Raw genomic sequence first — 20,986 nt, forward strand, 5'->3', positions numbered from 1 at the left:
AAAGTTTATCCATAAACTGGTTCTATGTTTTCTGTGACATGAGTATGACAATGCAATAGATATGTACTAAAATTCATGGTACTTATTAATGCTTTTTTTCCATATTATGATTTTGATAAAACAGGAAACATGGTCAAATAGGACTTTCCCGGATAAAACATTCCTATACTGATTTTTATAAAACAACAAAAAAAATTTATTAAACTTTACTAATCAATAAGTATAGAATATTCTTTATAATTATTCATAATGTGGTTGTGACCATTCCAAATATGAATTTTCAAAATTTCTATAAACACAACCCATATTAACCAATCAAACTGATCTCATTTCGATACTTTTATTACATTTAGTGCTCCCATGCCTACTTTCAAACATTAAAATTATTGAGAACGAATAAAAGTTTAGCTTATATCTGTGGTTGAACTATCATTAGATGTGGTTGAACAGCGAATAAAAATTTTTTGTTTTAGATTTTCTTTATTTGATTTCTAGAAGCACAGGTGTGCTACATGTGGATCTCTAAAATGTTCAAATCTAATACTCTGTTGTTATTGCTAAATATTATTTTGAAAAAAATTCTTTAAAAATATTCATTATTTTTATCGTTTAGGTGTAATTTCAAAGTGATAGTTTCAAATTTTATTTCAGTTTTTTTTTAATAATTGTTTTACCATATGACTTACCATACAGTATAATAATTATTTATATATAGAGAGAATTTTTTTTCTAACAAAAATAATTTATGTATTGTATCAGTTTTATATTTAAAAAATAGTGGTTTTTTGAACTTAGGTTTTTTGAAACATCAAACAGAAACTAAAAACAAAAAAAAACCTTACACTATTTACTTCAACAGAAGATTTTATTTCATCATCTGGACTATGCGTCAGCACGTAATCTCCTTTATCTACAGAAGCCACAATGTTTTTTAGAGCGGTAGTAAAATACAACTTGTTCATTTCAAGTAAATGTCCATGTTCAATCTGCAATTCATTCATTCAATTAAAGTTCATTTATTCAATTCAGTTAAAGTTATTAACAATAAGTATTAGCATAAATAAAAATAAACTGTAAATAAACAACAAAAAATTAGAAAAAAATAGTTAAAATACACCATCAAAAATAAATTAAAAAGATAAAACTTAAAAAAAAAAAAAAAAATTGTTCTATAAATAGGAATAATAAATAATTATAATTAATATAAAATAAAACTAAAACAAATATATAAATATATTTATACATATATATATATATATAGATATATTTATTTATATATATATACATATACATATATATATATATATATATATATATATATATATATATATATATATATATATATATATATATATATATATATATATATATATATATATATATATATATATATATATATATATATATATATATATATATATATACATACATATATATATATACATATCGCAACTAAATCGCATAACATAAAACTTGGATATAATAAATTTTTAGGCTTATAGAAAATAACATAGATGAACAAAAGTTTAACAACAAAAAAAAGTTTTAAAAGTTGTTAGTATAAGTGACAGATAGGAGAAATAAGCGATAGGAGAAATAAGGGTGTGTTGCAATAGGAGAAATAAGGGTGTGTTGAATTATTTATAGAAATTGTTAGCAAAAGTGGTAGATAATAAGCAAAAGGAGAAATTAGGGTAGATTTAATTGTTTTTAGAAATAGTTTGTCATATATAGCTTGGAAACACATTTAATCAACAATGATGTAAATAAAAATTATATTTTGAAAACTATGCTATAATTTTGAATAGGATGTATCAAAACAACTGTGCTTATTCATTTTTTTTTTTACCTTTCTTCACAGAAAATTTTTTTAAATTAGATAAAAGTGGTATGAAAAAGTGGTGAGGCAAGACTAATACTCTTGACATTTCAAAGACTTTATATAAAATCTTGCTGGTCATCTCTGTAAGCTTTTTTCATCTCTGTAAGCTTTCCTGATATAATAAATCTTGGGGCTTGCAGTGTGAATTTTTAACTAATAAAACTCAGTTGTTTATAAATTAAGCATATAATATTTATAACTATTTCAATAATGTGGATCTTCTTTATGTCATATCGAATTATCTTTACCTACTATCTTTAACCTCTCATAAAAACCATTTAATTGAGAAATTAGCTCCTATTAAGTTATTACTTTTATTTAAAACTATTTTTAAATTTTTTCATTCAAAAGTTTTAAATTTTATGTTTATTTGTTTTGCTTTGTTAATAAAAAGATGGATACACAAGTAATTTATTAAAAAGTGTGTTGGTATATCAAAATGGTTTACAAAAGCAGTTATGATTAACACAAAATTTATAATTTATTGTTAAGAATCTATTAGGGTAAAACAATGATATAAAGATATTGCCTAGAAACCAAACTTTGCCATTTTTAGTGAAGCTAATTTAATATTACGTAATGTGTTAGAAGCCATTATTATATCAAAAAACTTTCAGCTATCATTGTCAAGTAAAAGGAGATAAGCAATTTTAAAGTCTAAATTAAGGTTGGAACTGAAGATGATTAGTTCAGAGATGTTAAATTTGGTGGCCTACAGACAATATAAATTTGTGTTGGTCAAAGAAGATTGTAGCTGAAAAACTAAAACTTTTATTTTATTTTTTGTTTTTAAAAACATATTTGCATTTAAACAAAAACATTGTAATATATTTTAATATTTTATATAATTAAAATAAACATTTTAATTATATAAAATATTACAATCCTTGAATTATAGTAACTAATTCATTTGTTGTCTTAAACCAATTGATGACTTTCTTAGCAATTTACTAAAGTTTTTAGTAGTATATGATTCTGGCATGATTAAACACCAGAATTCTGAAATAATATTCACTTATCTTTCTATCGAACTTGCTTCATTTACTTCAACATGCATATTTTGTGGCAATGAACTTTTATGTTTCCTTGAAAGTTTATTTGCAAATTTCAAATCTTTAAACTCAAACAAAGGTTTAAAATAACTCCATTAAATACAATGCTCATAAAAAAAAAGTCATTTAAAGAATTCTTTTTTAATTTCAGCATGGATTTTGGAAAATGAGTAGCAATTGGTTGTCATATGAAGCAGCATTAACTGTATATTTTACATCTTTGCCAAACTGACATCAAAAGGGAACAGATATATTATGTATGACTTTTGATACAAAATTATTTCAAAAGTGATATTCAAAATGTTTTCAATAAAGCATATTAAATTGCTTGTTTTAACTTCATTTAATTAAAAATTACGAATGAGCTTGCAAAACAACTAAAATAAAAACTAAAGCCTCTGTATAATGATAAACATAACCAATGGGTGTTTTCCAACAACTAACCAACTAACATTAAAACTAACATGCAAACCAATTAACATGAAAACTAATGCCTTTAGTAGCTGGAGTATCAGGTTCACATACAGTAAAATCTTTATCCAAATCATAAAAACCAATGCAGTGATTTAAACTTTTTTCTATACTGTTTTTGATTGCCATAGCAAAGTATCATGGAATAAACTAGGACCTCGATTTACAAATGTCCTCTGTGACAATAAACTAGAAGGAAGACACAACATTGGTTGAAAAAAGTTATATGCATGAAATGCATTGCATGTGTTGTCTTATAAAAATAAAGAGGTATGCACACATGATTTGCATGTATCTTATAAAAATAAAGAGGTAAAGCATATGTAAAACAAGTTTTTTACTTTCTTGTATCTGTGAACTTTTGGTTTAACATTTTGATACAAAAACTACATATATATAAATATCAGGGGCTACTCTATACCATTTTTGACAACACTGACATTATTTGGGCGCTGCCCAAGTTCAAAATTGAGGACCTTTTTATTTTATGGCAAATATCTTTGTTTTATGAAGTCATTTATGCATATATATATATATATATATATATATATATATATATATATATATATATATATATATATATATATATATATAAATGATTTCATAAAAGAGTTCAGAATATTTTATGTTTAAAATAGTTGCAGCATCAGTTGTAAATTAATTTGTTTTTAAAAAGGAAAACCATGTCTTGTAAAAATATTTCCTTTTCTTTATAATTTTGTTTGCTTGGTGATACAGAACTTATAGATAGTATTGGAGATTAATTTGTCAGTTCGGTCAGTATTACCAAAAGCGCTTTTTAGCTAATAATGTGATAAATTATTTTCTTTGCTAGGTTTATTTTTAGCAGGATAAAAATCAAACATTGCTTTTATTATTGCTGGTATTCTTATTGCGAAAAGTTTCTTTTTTGTCTTTTGCATATTTGCAGATAACACAAAAATTAATGGCACAGCATTTATTTTAAATCGGATTTATGATGATGATCAACACATGCAATAACTTTTATCTGGGATACTGTAACTGTAATCTGATTCTAAAAAATGGTCCCTACATATACAAGTATGTTTGTTAAGGTAAGAAAATTTTCACATTTCAAAGCAACAATTCATGTTTTACATAATTCAGAGTTCTTTATAGGAAATTTATTGAAGGAATTTGTGTCACTTTCACTTATTATTCATAACATTTTTCAGATCAGATAATGGAAAATTATTCTTTGCAATCAGCTTTTTTTGAGCAATCTAAGTTTACATACGCTGATTCTTTTCCTTTAATTTTTGTTAAATTTATTATTACTACTTTTTTTAACATCTTCACTTCCAACAAGGCTGCAAGCAACCACTATTAGAGTTGGAAGTTACTGGGAGAGAAAAGATGAAGTTTATAAAGCAAGATAACGATTAACAGACAACTTAAAATATTGCAAATTATATAAATCAGAAAAAAGAGATGAAGGACACCAATTCCAAAGAACTAATGTTCGAGGAAAAAACTAAATGAAAAAGAGTTTTTGGAGCACTTAGGAAGGGTCATAGAAAAAGGATGAGACTTAATTAAATGACACAAGAGAGGCTAGGTCTTTAGAGCAGTGCCCAATACAGTATTTATAGAAAAGAGAAAGAGAAGCAACATTACGACGATGTGATAATAGTTGGAGGTTGGCTGCACGAGCAGGTCCAACTATGTCTGCAATGCGTTTTTACACTTTGTCTAAAAGAGAAAGGGTATCATTGAAAGATCTGCCCCAGATATGCAACAGTATTCCATACAAGTACGGATTTGAGATTTATAGAGATAAAGAATAGAATCCGGAGTAAGAAAGTGGCGAGAACGAAAAAGAGATGCAACCTTAGCAGATGTTAATTTTGTAAATTTGATATATGGTTTGCAAGAAAGATGGTAAGTAAGAGTTGATCCTAGAAGAGGAAGGGTAGATGACTCATCGAGTACATTATTGTTCATATATATAGGAAGATCTAGATTGTTGCAATAACAATTAGTTGAAAAAATTGAGTTTTATCACCAGCCACCGAGAGCCCCATCTCTCCCATCCCCATCCATGTCTAGAAGAGAAAGAGCATCATTCAAAGAAACAGCCCAAATATGATAACAGTATTCCATACAGGGGTAAATAAGAAATTTGTATAGGTATGGAATCAGGAGTAAGAAAATGGTGAGCACAAAAAAGAGAAGCAACCTTAGCAGATGTAGTAATATATAATATATAATTATAATAATGCTAACTTTGCAATTAATTGCATGAGAGGTTTCCATGAGAGGTCGCTAGTAAGATCAGATTTATGATCAGCTTCTTAGGGACCAAAAAAAGAAGACGTTTTGTCAAGAGTGTAAATTTGAGTCAATAGCAAATAGAGCCACTTTAGATGAAAGGTTGTCAGGAAGATCATTTATGTAGTTAAAAAACAAAACAGAACCAAAGATAGAACTTTGAGGTACCCCAAAAGTTAAAAAAAAATGAAGAAGAGTATAAGCTTGGATGATGACTTTAATAAAGTGATAAGAAAGAAATATTTAGATCATCTCAAAAGTTTACTTAGATACACCATATAAAGCATTCTTATGGAAAATTTTATCGAAGCTTTAGATATTTCAAGAGCAATAGCCCTTGGACAATAGTTGGAGGGGTCAGAATGTTCTCCAGAGTTTACCATTTCCAGATGCCATTTTCAAGCAGGCAGGAAAACAAGATTCAGTCAAGCACTTATTAAATAGCTTATAGAGAATTATGTAAGACTATAACAGAAATGTTATTTGAACCACAAGCTGTAGAAGAGTTAAATTGAGTTATGACTTTACCAACGACACCTAGGGTAATTTAAATGTCTAAGAATGGGTTTGAATGTCTAAGAATGGGTTATGTTTAAATGAAATGACAAGAAGAGTATGCCCATAAAATTAAAGAGTTGGATTGGAAGAAAAATCTTTCCTAATAGTTCAGCCTTATCTTTGGGAGAGGTAGTAAGATCAGTCCCATGAATCAGAGATGGAATGTCAGACATACCCTTGTTAATGACGCTGTTAAAGATTATCCAAAAAACTCTAGAGCCTAACTTATGAGATAACGGGTGATGTGGAAATTAACGGACAAATCTGAATTTAATTATTTGAGCATAATAATTTATTTCTGTGGTTTTATGCATAGGCATAAACATTCTATAAAATATAAACTTTATTATTTGAAACACAATTATTTAAAATGAGGTTAAATGCAGCTGAACAAGAATCTTTTCAAAAGTGACTCAAAATGTTTTTTTTAAATAAACCTAATATAAAAAAAAAAAAGAAATCGTAAATCATTTGAAAAGGAAGGATTTGCTCAAAGTACAATATATGATAACCTAAAAAGACTTAAAACTGTTCAATCCTTTTCTGATGAAAAGCACCCTAGTCATCCAACATCAGTCAATCAACGAGACTCGAAAAGGGGTCAGTCAGAGAAAAATAGATTTTAAATTTGGTGTAAATCAATCGACACTTGGTCATAAGTTAAAAAAAAAAGAATATTAAACATAAAAAATGTGAAAAGACCCCAAAATACACTATAGAACAACAAATAAAGGCAAAGAAACAAAACAGGAAACTAGTTAACCAATTCTATAGCACAAAATTGCTTCCGGTCATCAATGACGAAAAATACTTTTGTTTTGCAGGGGAAAGCATGCCTGGAAATTCTGGATACTACAAAAACAACAAAAAAACATGTCCAGAAAGTGTTTGTTTTATAGGAAAAGAGAAATTTCCAAAAAAAATTATTAATGTGGATATTTGACTGTGGTATGTCCGAGCCATTGTTTTGCACTTCCAAGGCTGTAGCAATTAATTCATCAATCTATATTGATGAAAGTTTAGAAAAATGACTTCTTCCATTTATTCACAAGTATCATGGAGACTTTAACTATTTATTATAGTCAGATTTAGCAAGTTATCATTATTCTAAAGATTCTCAAAATTGGATGAACCAATATGTCTATTAATTGGTAAAGAATCCAATTCCCCAAATGTGCCTCAAGCACAACCAATTGAAAACTTTTGGGGACATTCGGCACAGAACATTTATGAGGGAGATTGGCAAGCTCTAACAAAGCAAGTTTTGATTGATTGAATTAATTAAAACTAGAAGAAATCAATTTAAATTAAAATTTTTTTTTTTTTTTTAAATCGCTTATGAAAGGCGTCAGAGTAAAATTAAGATCAATTGCAGATGGTGGTGTTTTTTCATTTAAAAAATAACTTATTTATATTAAAAGGTAATGACTTTATTTCAAAAAAATGTAACAATAGTTTTTTTTTCATTTATAAATAAATTATTGACATTTTTTTATTTTGTCCAATAACTTACGCATCAACCGTTAAGATACAAGATTTAGTGAGTTGGAAAAAATGGAGCTTAGCATCACACAGCACCTTTTCACATTGATTTTTTACAATAATAAATAGGTGTTTGTTCTCCAAAGAGTTGTTTTTTAGAATAAGATAGAAAAATGAAATCGATTAGATTTAGCAGCTGCACAAGAAGGTGAAAACTATGGAGTAAAATGAGACTTAATGGAACCGACTAATAGGAAAAAAAGCTTCCATTCTTGCCTGGATGTCGGAGGGTCATTTATTAGTGGAGAGAGAAAAGACATCAGCCCAAGAACCATCATGAAGAAAATTACAAAAAGAATCCCAGTCAGCTTTTCTTTTTTTTTTTTTTCAACATCTTCATTTCCAACAAGGTTGCAAGCAACCACTATTAGAGTTAGAAATTACTGAAAGAGAAAAAAGCTTTAGAGTAGTCTTAAGTAGTGCGATGATATAGTGAGTCTGAAGAAGTACGAAATGAAAAATTTATAGAGATCATTGCATGGTTGGAACCACCTAAAGAAGAACAAATAGAAACTAAACATAAGCTAGGGTTAGAGACAAGACAAAAATTAAGGAGTGAAGGTAGATAATGTTGACTGGAAAATGAGTCACAAAGTTAACTATCTAAGTAAGAGATTGAAAAATGCAGAAGTAATGTCAGTAGTGTTAGAGAGCCAAGCCATTCAGTGTGATGAGCATTTAAGTTACAGATAACAACAATATTGACAGAGGGGTAAAGAGAAAGCACATTGTCAATTTAATCAGAAATTACATCTAAAAGAGTGCAGTAAATATATCCCTAAACTAATCATGTGACTATTGGAGTTTTTGTGAATCAAAGGATAGTATCGATCAATACTAAGATCTGAAGAAGGAACAGCTGAATTTAAATTAGTCTCACAAAGAGCAAGCAAGTCTGATGAATTTTGCAAGTGGTAGTTTAACTAATGGAGGGTTACTTCAAAGACCACAAATATTTGTAAAAGATGTATTGAAAAAGTTAGGTGGTAGGGATGGTATGATTAATGTTTAATATTTTAGATTACTTTGGGCATGATTTAAGTTTAAAGAGAACTTGATGCATTCATATATAGAGCAAGGCATCCCTAGCAAATTTAACCACACTAATTATAAAAAGAATCAGAGGCAATCTATTTAAAAATTTAAAATCGAGAAATGTTTTGATGAAGTACAAAGAATAGTTGATAAAGCACACAAAATCAGAAACTAATTGATAATGCACACAGAACCATTATGATTACCAGCAAAATGGACATAGGAAATATTTTGTTAGAGAACTAATAGAAAAACTGCAATCAAAAGTTTCTTTACAACAGAATTGCAAACTATTGAAACTTGTTACCAGATAAAGCAGATTCAAAATCTACAAATGAGAAAGAAAAACTAGATAAATATACTTTTTACAGCTAGTCATCTACTGTTGACAAACTTCACAAGATTTAAGATTAGTCTTGCTGTGTTCTCCGAAACTAATACTACTACTTATATATCAAAGGTGTACACTTGTGGTCGCCCTTGTGGTTGACAGTACTGCCATTTTCTTTAAGACGATAACACTATTCAGAAAAATATTTTCATATAATGACTTTTTAACTATCTGAAGTAATAATGAAGTTACATTTTGAAAGTCACGGTATTAAAGTTTGTTTTTTACATTTTCTATTATCAAATTTTTGTTATATTTGATGCAGGTAATCTGCAATGCTTAAACTAGACTGAGCAATGAAAAGCCCAAGAGAAATATGAAACATTTCTATTGAAAAACTTTTTATATAAAGAAAGATAAGTAATAAAAACAAAGAAAAACATAAATAAAAATTATTAAACATAAATTTAAAATAAATCTGTGTTTAGAATAAACACAGATTTATTTTTAAAAGAAAAAGCTTATACACAAATCATAGTCAACAATAATTTTATTATTAAAATATACCTAAAACAAAACAAGACACATAAGTAACCATAAACCTCTATTAAATACAAATGTTTAAGTTACTTTAAAACAAATATACATATACATAGATATATCAATATTAAAATGAATAAATATAAAATAATAGGAGGTATAAGATAGAGAAAAAACATTATTGCTTTTGTGTAATCATAATTTATGTAATGATGGTAATAAACTTCTCCTCAGAATCATGTTTATTATTACCGGTGTTTCGAAGAGGCTTAGCATTAACACCTAGTTTATCCTGTCAGATAAACATCATCACCATTTAGCTTTATCCCGCAATGTTACCAATATGAATCTATATAGTTGTTAAACGTTGCAACAGATGTTGAACATACTATTTCAGATGGTAGACTATCCCACAAATTTGTGACTTGCATACTAATAAAGTTTTTCTGTGTATCTGTCTTAATAAATATCTTTTTCAATTTATAATTGTGACCATGGATGTTTATGGAGCAATACTAAATGGTATTTAATGAGGAAAGGGTTGTAACTACATTTATAATGTACATAACTATCTGAAATAATAATGAAGTTACATTTTGAAAGTCACAGTGTTTAAGTTTGTTTTTTGCATTTTCTTTTATCTAATTCCTATTATTGGTTGACCAGTTTTCAAACCAAGGTTTGAAAAATAATCAAGATGTAATTTGGAAAACACATAAACTAAATTTCATGATATCATTGAAATTTCGAAAAAGCGTTTAAAATTGTTTTATTGTTTACAATCAGAGGTGGAAAGTAACGAATTGCATTTACTCGTGTTACTGTGATTTTTTTGTGAATTTTTGCTTTTAAGTATTTTTAAAAATGATTACTTTTACTTTTACTTAAGTATTTTTTCTTTAAAGAATTTTTTTTAAAAAACTTTGCAACATTTTTAATCATATATGTTACTAAGTACAATATTTTATTGCGTATTAGTATTTAATTTCACAAAAAGTATGATTTAATTTTTTAAGTTGATAAAAATTAGTGCCTGTTTTATAAAATTGTTTCCTTAAAATTTTCATTAATGTTTTAAGTGAAGTTACGAAAAAATAAAAAAAGTGCCGACAAACTTTAACTTTTTTCGTTTCAAATTTTAATCTTTCTTTTAGATGTTCAAAAGTAAATTTGAATTTTAAAACAAAATTTAAAACAAAGCTTCACTACATTTTGTACAAAAAACTAGGAAAAAACAAGAAAAATAACTTTATTTTTCATACTTTTTTTTTTTTGTATTTAAAAAAAAAATTATTTATTCAAAGCATTTTTTTTATATATGCATTGCGCATATATCTTTGCAAAATATAATGATATTTGCCAATAATATAAATTTGCTAATTTTATATGTTTCTGAAAATTTTGCAAGAATGAAAAAAAAAAACATGCTTTAACTAATAAAATGAGTATAAAAAATTTACTTATTTTAACACAAATAAATATATTAGTTCAATAAAATAATTGTAAATATATAGAGAAAAAAATAGACCATGTTGATTATGTTTTGTTATTTGACAGGTAAAAGTAACAAAATTTTGTTACTTTTTCCACCTCTGATTACAATATGCTACTTTAATTTGCTTCAATAACAAATATTATATGTGACAAATTTATTACTTTTTTTTTTGCTACCCTTATTTAGGTTATTTTCGCTTTACTGGTGGTGAAAAACCTTTTTTCCATAACTGATTGAAGTTCTTATATTATTATTTTAATAAAAATATTTAATATATTATTTTATTAATAATATAATAATACATAAAACTGCTGTATTTAACTAAGATCATTTTTTCTTTCTACTGTACTTAGTCTGTTTTTTTCTCTTGAAATCTCTTATTTTCTAGTAGTTTTTGTAGATTGCAATAAATGAATGAATGATTTATAGATAAATTTAAAAGTAATAACTGGGCGTTTGCAATTTTTTTTTCTATAATAAGTTTCTTAAAAATAAATATTTATATAAAATGTGTATATTTAGTAAAAATCTCATTTCATGTAATGGTTTTATGTAACATTAGTAATTTTTATATTAGTAATTAGTAATTTTATATTAATAATTCTAAGATAAAAATTTAAACAGATTTCAGGCTCCTGAAGCAAATAAGACCTTAATAATTACAACAAATTAAATACAAATGGTTTCAAATTACTTGTGAGAAGTTTTTGCTATATTTTTCAATACTTTGTTATTGTAAAAAAAAGCAAGTCAAAAAACTAAAGGCGCATATATCAATGTGTGTTTTATCTGAAAGTAAAAAAGTGAATGTTATCAATAGCTTAAAACTTTCATTTCCACAAATTATTTTTTTGTTTTTATAAGGAAAAATGATTAAACTATGTGATAATTCCACTGAAATGAAAGAATTTTATAAGAAATGGCAACAGGCAACTCAAAATGTCGGCTGCTAATCAATATTAGCAAACTGGTTACTTACTGTCGCTCTTCTGGCAATGACCAAAAGTCTGAGTGTACACCCCTGTGTGTGTGTGTGTGTGTGTGTGTGTGTGTGTGTGTGTGTGTGTGTGTGTGTGTGTGTGTGTGTGTGTGTGTGTGTGTGTGTGTGTGTGTGTATATATATATATATATATATATATAATAAATAGCATTTATATAACGGGTGGCCCAAGATGGCATAGGTAGTATTTTTATTAAAACTTTGTTATTTTTTTAGCTAGAACAGTGAATTTTTTTTTAAAAGATTTATTATTCAATTCTCTATAAATCTGTCTTGATGGCTTTGTTTTATGGTTTTCAATTTTATTTGTAGATAATGAAATCTAAAGATTTGCAAAAGCTTGTACTTTCTAAATACCAAAATGGTGATGGTCCATCAAAAATATTTGCAGATATTAAGGGTGTCATTGGGTTTTGTACAATAAATCGGTGGTGTCAAATGATAAGAGAGACTGGCTCTATCAAGTTAAAATGTCCATCAGGTGGTCCAAGATCAGTTCGAACAAATGCAAACATTCAAAAAATCAGAAGTCGTCTGAAACCTAAAAAGAGGATTTCATCTCGAAAATTAGCTAATGAACTCAATATCTCCAGAACCAGTGTTCAAAGAATACTTTAAAAGGATCTTAATTTGCAGGCATACAACACAGAGTTGAACCACTGCTTACATATGGTCAAAAGTCAAGAGAATTAAATTTGCAAATTGGATAAGAAACCATTTTTGAAAAGAACAAACACTGAAAATTCTGTCTTTCTGAAAAAAATTTTGATTTAAATGGTATGTAAAATGCCCAAAATGATCGCATATGGTTCACTAATAATAATGAAGCTGATAAAGATGGTGGTATTAAACAGAAACAAAAATTCCCTCAAAAGGTAATGGTTTGGTTGGGAGCTTGTTCAAAAGGTGTTACACCACTGGTTATTTTGGACAAAGATACAGTAAATCATAACTGGTATATAAAAAAAGTGTTGCCAGTGGCCTTGAAATATGGAAACGAGATGTTTGGTGATGATTGGACATTTCAACAAGATAGAGCAACCTCACATACGCATCATTTAACTCAACAATGGTGCCATGATAATTTTCCTGCTTTTGTTGACAAAAACCACTGGCCTCCAAATTACCCCGATCTCAATCCTTTATATTACTCAATATGGAATGAACTCGTTCACCAAATGAAATGGAATAAAATTAAATAAAAATTAACATTAATTCAAGAACTTAAACAAGCTGTAAAAAACATTAGAGTAAATGTAGCTTTAGAAAGTTGTACTAGTTGGACCAATCGCTTATATCGTATGTCAAAAAATAATAGAGACTATTTACATTAAATAAATCATGTCAGTTTGTAGAAAATTTAATAACAAATCTTTTAAAAAAAAATTCACTTTTCTAGCTTAAAAAATAACAAAGTTATAATAAAAATACTACCTATGCCATTTATCTTGGGCCATCCGTTAGTACTCTGGCAATACTTACCATTTTTTCAGCAATATCTTCAGGAGCATCTTCTTTGATCCCAAACTCAAATGTGATTCTAACATTTTTATAGGTTTCAAATGAGCACTCAACAAGTGAATTGTCTTTCACTTTATGTAAGTTAAGCTGAGGCTGAAAATCTTTTTTTGATAATGATCGCATAAAAACTTTTTGCATTGGGACACCTTCAACAGAATGGGATGAATTTATATCATCTGGACAACTATTTACACCTGGCTCATTAGATGCTGGAGTTAAATTTTTATCATTTTCAATCTAAGACGTAATTTCAATATTTGAATAAGTAAATAAAAAAATAAAAAAAAACAAATATTAAAAAGTAAAAAAAAAATATAATAACGATTGAAAACAAATAAAACAAATGCAACAAAATATTAAATGTTAAAACCTTAAATGTTGAAACAAACTTGTTAAGTGTATCATTTACTGCTGCTTCTATTCGCTAGAAGAAAAAAATAGTTTAAAAAAATAGTTTAACAAAAAATATCTGATGGAAATCAAAATACATTACTATTCAAACAATCAAAAATATATTTTGTGCTAAACCTAAGAAAAGTTAAATGGTTATCCGTATCACATGATGATAAATTAAAAGTAAATTACTTCAATATATTTTAGGCATGTTAATTGTGCCAACATAATTAATTATGCCTGGTTAGAATTATAATTACTAATCAGGACATTGAATATTGATTTAACATGGGTTACAAATTTTAATTAAATTCTTTTATATTTTTTGAAAGAATTATAAAAATGTAAAACAAAGCACTAAAAACAAAATTGAAACAAATAACAGCTGCAATCTACAGTGAGTTAGGGTGTGGCGCCTATTTATGTAAAATACGATATGAGGTAGTGGTATAGTGACAGAGCGCTTGCTTTGAAATAAAACCTCATCAATTTTTTTCTCAGTACAAGTATCTTGTTTATCAAGGCAGAAGTTTTAAAGCTATAGATTTAAATTAAAAAATAAATGATTTTATTTGTACATATATGTGTGCATATGTATGTATATGTATGTATATGTATGTATGTGTGTATGTATGTATGCATGTATGTATGTATGTATGTATGTATGTATGTATGTATGTATGTATGTATGTATGTATGTATGTATGTATGTATGTATGTATCAATCCTCAAAATTAGGAAAAATGAGGTCGGCAATAAATTGCTGACTTCAAACTGTGAGAAAATCAGTATCAAGTTGGCAAAAAAAAATTTGACACAAAAGTTTATATAAAAACATAAAAACAAAGTTGTCGATTTTTTGCCAACCTCAAACACATCGAGGTCGGCAATATATATATATATATATATATATATATATATATATATATATATATATATATATATATATATATATATATACATATATATATATATATATATATATATATACATATATATATATATATATATATATATATATATATATATATATATATATATATATATATATATATATATGTATATATATATATATATATATATAAATATGATATATATATATATACATATGATATATATATATATACATATGATATATATTAGAAATGTCATGAATATTCTGTATTCTGGCACTTTGACTACTTTATTTACTATTTGGTATTCGACCAAAAACTATTCAACCGAATACCAGATTGTAATGAAAAAAAAGCATTGGCAATTAAAAAGAAAAATTTAGCAAGTTCTTTTATGATAATTTTTTTGTATTTTCTAACCGCAACTTGTAAGGGTTTGCTGTCTAATTTATGCATATAAAAACTAATTTCATTTGAAATTAGACTTTTCTTTCCCGCATCTTAATATGTGCGCATATTTTTTTTAGAAACTGGTTTGATCGTTATTATTTGCATTTCTTTTTCTTTAGAAGTGGAGATAAATCATCACTGTTGCTACTAGGCATCAGTGATGGTTCATCCAAGTCAAGCAGCCGTTCACTGACTATTTAACATTCACTGACTTTTTCAGAGCATTAAATTTTTTGTTTTGTTTTGCTTGCTGTGTTTTAGCTAATCTCTTGAAATTTGTTTTGGATATTTATTTGTTTTGGAATTAATAGAGAAGAAGACCACTAAATAAGTGCAAATTTTTTTAAGTGCGAACAGGCATAATTGTGAACTTGCATAACTGCAAACTGGTAGAAGTGAAAAGCAGTTGCAAAAACTGACATAAGTGCAAACTGTCATAAGTGCAAAGCATAAATTGGTTTATGAGTGAACTGGCATATGTGCACCAAAAAAACTTGATGTATAATAGCTAAGCATAATAACAAAACAACTGTCACCGTATTTGGCAATCAAATATTCTAAATCACTATTCATGACATCTCTAATTTTTATATATATATATATATATATATATATATATATATATATATATATATATATATATATATATATATATATATATATATATATTATGTTTTATAATCATAATATTTTCAAATGGAATAAAAAAATTATCATCATTGATTATATAAACAAATGATCAAACTCTGCATTAAAATTATCATTAGTACAACAACAACAAATATTCAGACAACAAATTCAGAACCACTAACAACTAGAATAGAAGTTATTACACAAGAAAGTGTTGGGAAACTGTGGGAGAAACTGCAAAGTTGATAACTGCATTAGGTTAAAGCTACCAATTTCTAGAACAGAATTTAATTTACAGTATTTTTTGTATTACCTTTCAGTAAATTTTTTTTCATATAAGTTATAATTATAATTAAAATTTCTTATTTTTAAAAATTGAAACTAAATAAAATTAAGCAAATTAAAGTTAAAAAATAATGTCTTAGCCATTAATGGTTCATGGTTTGCCAAGATTTTTCATATCAAATATGTTTCTTTACACAAATTAAAACAAAAAGTTACAAAAACATATATATATATATATATATATATATATATATATATATATATATATATATATATATATATATATATATATATATATATATATATATACGATGGTACATTTTACAAAAGGAGTTCTTAATATTCTTAAAGAACAGAGCAGTAATAAATTAGTATAAAAAACACTCAAGTAACTTGAGCTTCTCTTGTTGGATAAATGCGTTTTTTAATAATTTATATATATATATATATATATATATATATATATATATATATATATATATATATATATATATATATATATATATATATATATATATATATACTATTATATTATTTATAATTTTTCACAAACAGCAACAGATTTTTGTTTTCTTTTCGAACATTTGGGTCAGGGTAACAACATCAGTTTTTGCTATGCCTAATAACATATGTCGAACAACATCTGTAAATACACTGAGGTATAATAACATCTGTCCAACAACATCTATAAATATACTGAGGTATAATAAAATCTGTCCAACAAACTCTGTAAATATACTGAGGTATAATAACATCTGTCCAACAACATCTGAAATTTCATTGATGTCTAATAGCATCTGTGTAAAAAGTATATAATTACTATAGATGTAGTTACATCTTTTTCATTTTCTGAGTATAACAACATCGGTGCAACTACATCTAGAGATTTTACAGATGTAGTTACATCTTTTCAATTATGTTAAGAATAACTACATCTGTACAACTACATCTGCGAATTCTATAGATGTAGTTACATCTTTTCAATTGAATTAGATATAACTATAGAATTATTAAAATATTATGCATTATATTAACCAGATGTAGTTTCATATATGGTTTTTTTCACATCCGGAAAAAAAATAATTTAAATGCATTATTTTAACCAGATGTAGTTTCATATATGGTTTTTTTTCAGATGTAATTACATCTGGAGGAAATTCTTCCTGATGTTATTGGACTTGGAGAAAAATTACCAGGTGTAGTTACATCTTCCTAAAGATGTTGCTAAGGGCCATTGAATTTCCAGAAGATATTGGACAGATGCTTTTGGAGTAAAAATAAAATACAGATGATCTTGGACAAAAGTGTACAGATGATCTTAGACAGCTCTACAGATGTTGTTGGACAGATGTAGTAATCTTTTACCATAGCCGCGTGTACTGCTTCCAGTTTTCTAGACAAAGGCTAGAAGAAGTTAACTCTGACTTAAAATACCCCATGCTGTAGCGATTTTTTTGAGTAAAGTCTTGAGATGTTATTTCAATAAAAAATACTCACCTGGGCAGTCTTCTTCTTCTTATAATCCAAATCATCCCATAAATCTAATAACTCATCTTAATAATCCAGAAAAAAGAAAATTGACTTATTATTAGACATCCTAATCAATTATGTTATAACTTAAACTCTTCTATGGCTTGTGGTCAACATTCCTGTTGTACAAAAGTTTTTTATTTTTTATTTTATTTTTTAGTTTACTATTTTACTAGTCTGCTAGAAAATGATAATATGATATGTTTTAACTCTGGAGATCCCTCTAACTATTGCCCAGTCTTTTTACTATTATTTCTAAGATATTAAGTTTTTAATTAATAAACTTCGAATATCTCATTTTGGTTCTAACAAATAACTCTCTGAAAATTAATATGGATTTCAATCTTCTTTTTCTACTTTTTGACAAAAAGGAACTATCATGCATTAGACATACCAGATGGGTTTCAGTAAGGTATAGTATGCTGGTCAACTCCATAAGCTATCTTCATATAGTAAACACTTCGGAATTAGCAAAAATAAGATAAAAAATTGCTCATTTAAAACCGTTTTAGGTCAGCATCAGGTTAGCACAAAATTTGTAAACAGGGTTCCACAAATCTCCAAAAGTTTAACATATAATTGACCAAAAAAAAACGCAGAGCTTGCTGACTTTTCTTTCAAACCCTGACATTTAAAAATATAAAAAACAACACAGCATTTTATTATTTTTTTGAATTTTTTTTAGGAATTCAAATAAAACATCATTTTGCTGATTTTTTTAAAACTATTTTATTTAGAAACCAAATAAAACATTTTTTATTCCTTTTTCTTTTTGAAATATTTTTGTTCACAATTAAAATAAAAAGTTTGTTTTGCTGTTTTTATTTAAAAAGTTTTATTTTGAATTTAAATAAAGTGTTCATTTTGCCATTCTTAATTATTTGAAATAGCAAATAAAATTAAGTAAATTAAAACTGTGCACTAATTCAATAGTTCAATAATTCATTTTCGGAACAATTTTTTGCAAGTTTATCTTCATTCTACCTGTTCTCAGAGAAAGAGAGCAGCAATTACAAATGTTTCAAAGTCAGAAGTGAACTGTATCAAAAGAAAACTTGACACAAATGTGCCCATAGAACCAGACCGCGTCAGCAGAAATGGCAGAAAAAAGATCACTACTCCATGTTGTGACCATATAATCAAGGACATCTGTCTTAGTAACAGAAAAAAAAAAAGTGGCATAGCTAGCTACAATAATAAACAATAAAGGAATCAATGTCTCTAAAAGGACAATTCGGAGACAGTTGGCTGAAGAGAGTTTAATCTTGTCGCCCTATCAAAAAACCACGTTTAACTGAAGCCATGAAAAAAAAAGCGACTGAAATGGGCTAGAAAACGTCAGAAAATGACTATTGAAGACTGGAGTAGAGTAAATATGACCTATAATATTGTAAGAACCCTAAAAAATTATAGCTTTATAATTTAAAATATAAATGTTTTACAGGTCTGCTTATCGGACAAGTCAAAATTTCAAATCTTAGTGGACAAAAGCTCATTTGTCCAATGCTGCCCAGGAGAAAAATTCCACTAGAACTGCCTTATGGAAAAGGTTAAACATCCTATGAGTGTTGTCTGTGATCTCAGCCATTAATATGGGTTTCCTCTATACTATGGAAGGGAACATGAGGCACGACCAGTACAGACAAGTACTGGAAAACAGAAACCTGCCCTAGGTCCAAGAATGGTTCCCTGGTAATGGAGAGTATATGTTCATGCATGACTCTGCATCATGCCATAAAGCTAAGAGTGTTACAACATTCCTAGTTGAAATGTGTGCAAAAAAAAAAAGATTTTTTTTTTGCACACATTTTGCACACACAAAAAAAATGCATAGAAAGCAAGCCCCGATGCCTGAGAGCCGTTATTGTAGCAAAGAGTTGCATTACATAATATTAGGCTTTTTAACTTGTTTGTTTTTTAAAATTTTTTATAAAATATTAAACAGTTATGACGATGTAATTATTGTTTTATATTCTAAATGAAGTCCTCTAAGGATAAAAACAATAAAAAATAACTACAAGATATGTATTTATTCAAGTAGTTTACTATTAACTTAAAAATTAGTAAAAAAGTAAAATGTCACTAATAATTTGGCCACTCAAATTATATATATGTATATATTTTAAAAATAAGACAACTTTTTCAATTTTATTTAAAAACATTTTATTATATAAGACATTGTATATAATTGTAAAATTAAACATAATAAAAGCCATAAAATTGATAACAAACTGCCTATATATACAAATAGAATTGTTAAAAATTATTTTAACAAATGTCAAATATAACAAAAGAACAGGTAAATTATTTTAAATGGTAGGAGTCATTTTAACATGATTTACGTGTTTATTCATATCAGGTTTTTCCCATCCTATATGAATTCTTTCTTTAATTTTTAATTCAATTTCGTTATTTACACGATCCAAAGTCGAAAAGCATTCATCACTATAATTAGAAAAACATTTTTTTTTTGCGTGAAGATGCTTATAAATAAGAGTTTTTATCCCACCTGTAGTGTTTAATCTTTTGTGTCTTTAAGTGGCAAGAATTTTCGCCAATATAGCAGGATTTACATCCTCCACAAACAAATTTGTAAACAACAAACGATTTAAAATCTACAGGAAGGTGATCTTTAGATAAAAAAAAAGTTATATACTTTCAAGGAAATAAATACCAATCTTACGGTAACTGACTTACAATGTCTCTTAATAATTATGTGTAATCTTCGCTTCATTAGCTCAGATATTTGACCAAAATAAGAGTGTTTAAAATAGCAAGAGTTTGTTAGGTCTTCAAACGATAATGGAACAACATAATTACTTTTTTTTAAGTAAGAGTTGTGGAATTTTTCTTTTATCCAAGATGGGTACATATTACAATTGAGAGTTTTAAAAAACTTAAAGACACAAATGATTGAACACTACAGGCAGGATAAAAACTCTCTTATTTATAAGTATTTTCACTCAAAAGCAAAATGTTTTACTAATTATAGCGATGAATGCTTTTCAACTTTGTCAAAAACAAAATTGAATTAAAAATTAAAGAAATTATTTATATAGGATGGGAAAAACCTGATATGAATAAAC

At 26.9% G+C, this 20,986-nt stretch overlaps 1 protein-coding gene across 1 annotated transcript in view; it reads right to left on the reverse strand.

Moving 5' to 3' along the window:
* Positions 1-20,986, reverse strand: part of LOC100215316 (uncharacterized) — a 72,452-nt gene that overhangs the window by 3,974 nt on the left and 47,492 nt on the right. The window contains exons 8-10 of the mRNA XM_065817644.1: positions 14,090-14,143; positions 13,681-13,956; positions 843-986 (exon numbers count right to left, since the gene is read on the reverse strand). Of these exons, the coding sequence (XP_065673716.1) occupies positions 843-986; positions 13,681-13,956; positions 14,090-14,143 (474 nt within the window). The remainder of the gene's footprint in view (positions 1-842; positions 987-13,680; positions 13,957-14,089; positions 14,144-20,986) is intronic.

The sequence above is a fragment of the Hydra vulgaris genome, chromosome 14, assembly GCF_038396675.1.
Source record: "Hydra vulgaris chromosome 14, alternate assembly HydraT2T_AEP".
NCBI classification, from domain to species: Eukaryota; Metazoa; Cnidaria; class Hydrozoa; order Anthoathecata; family Hydridae; genus Hydra; species Hydra vulgaris.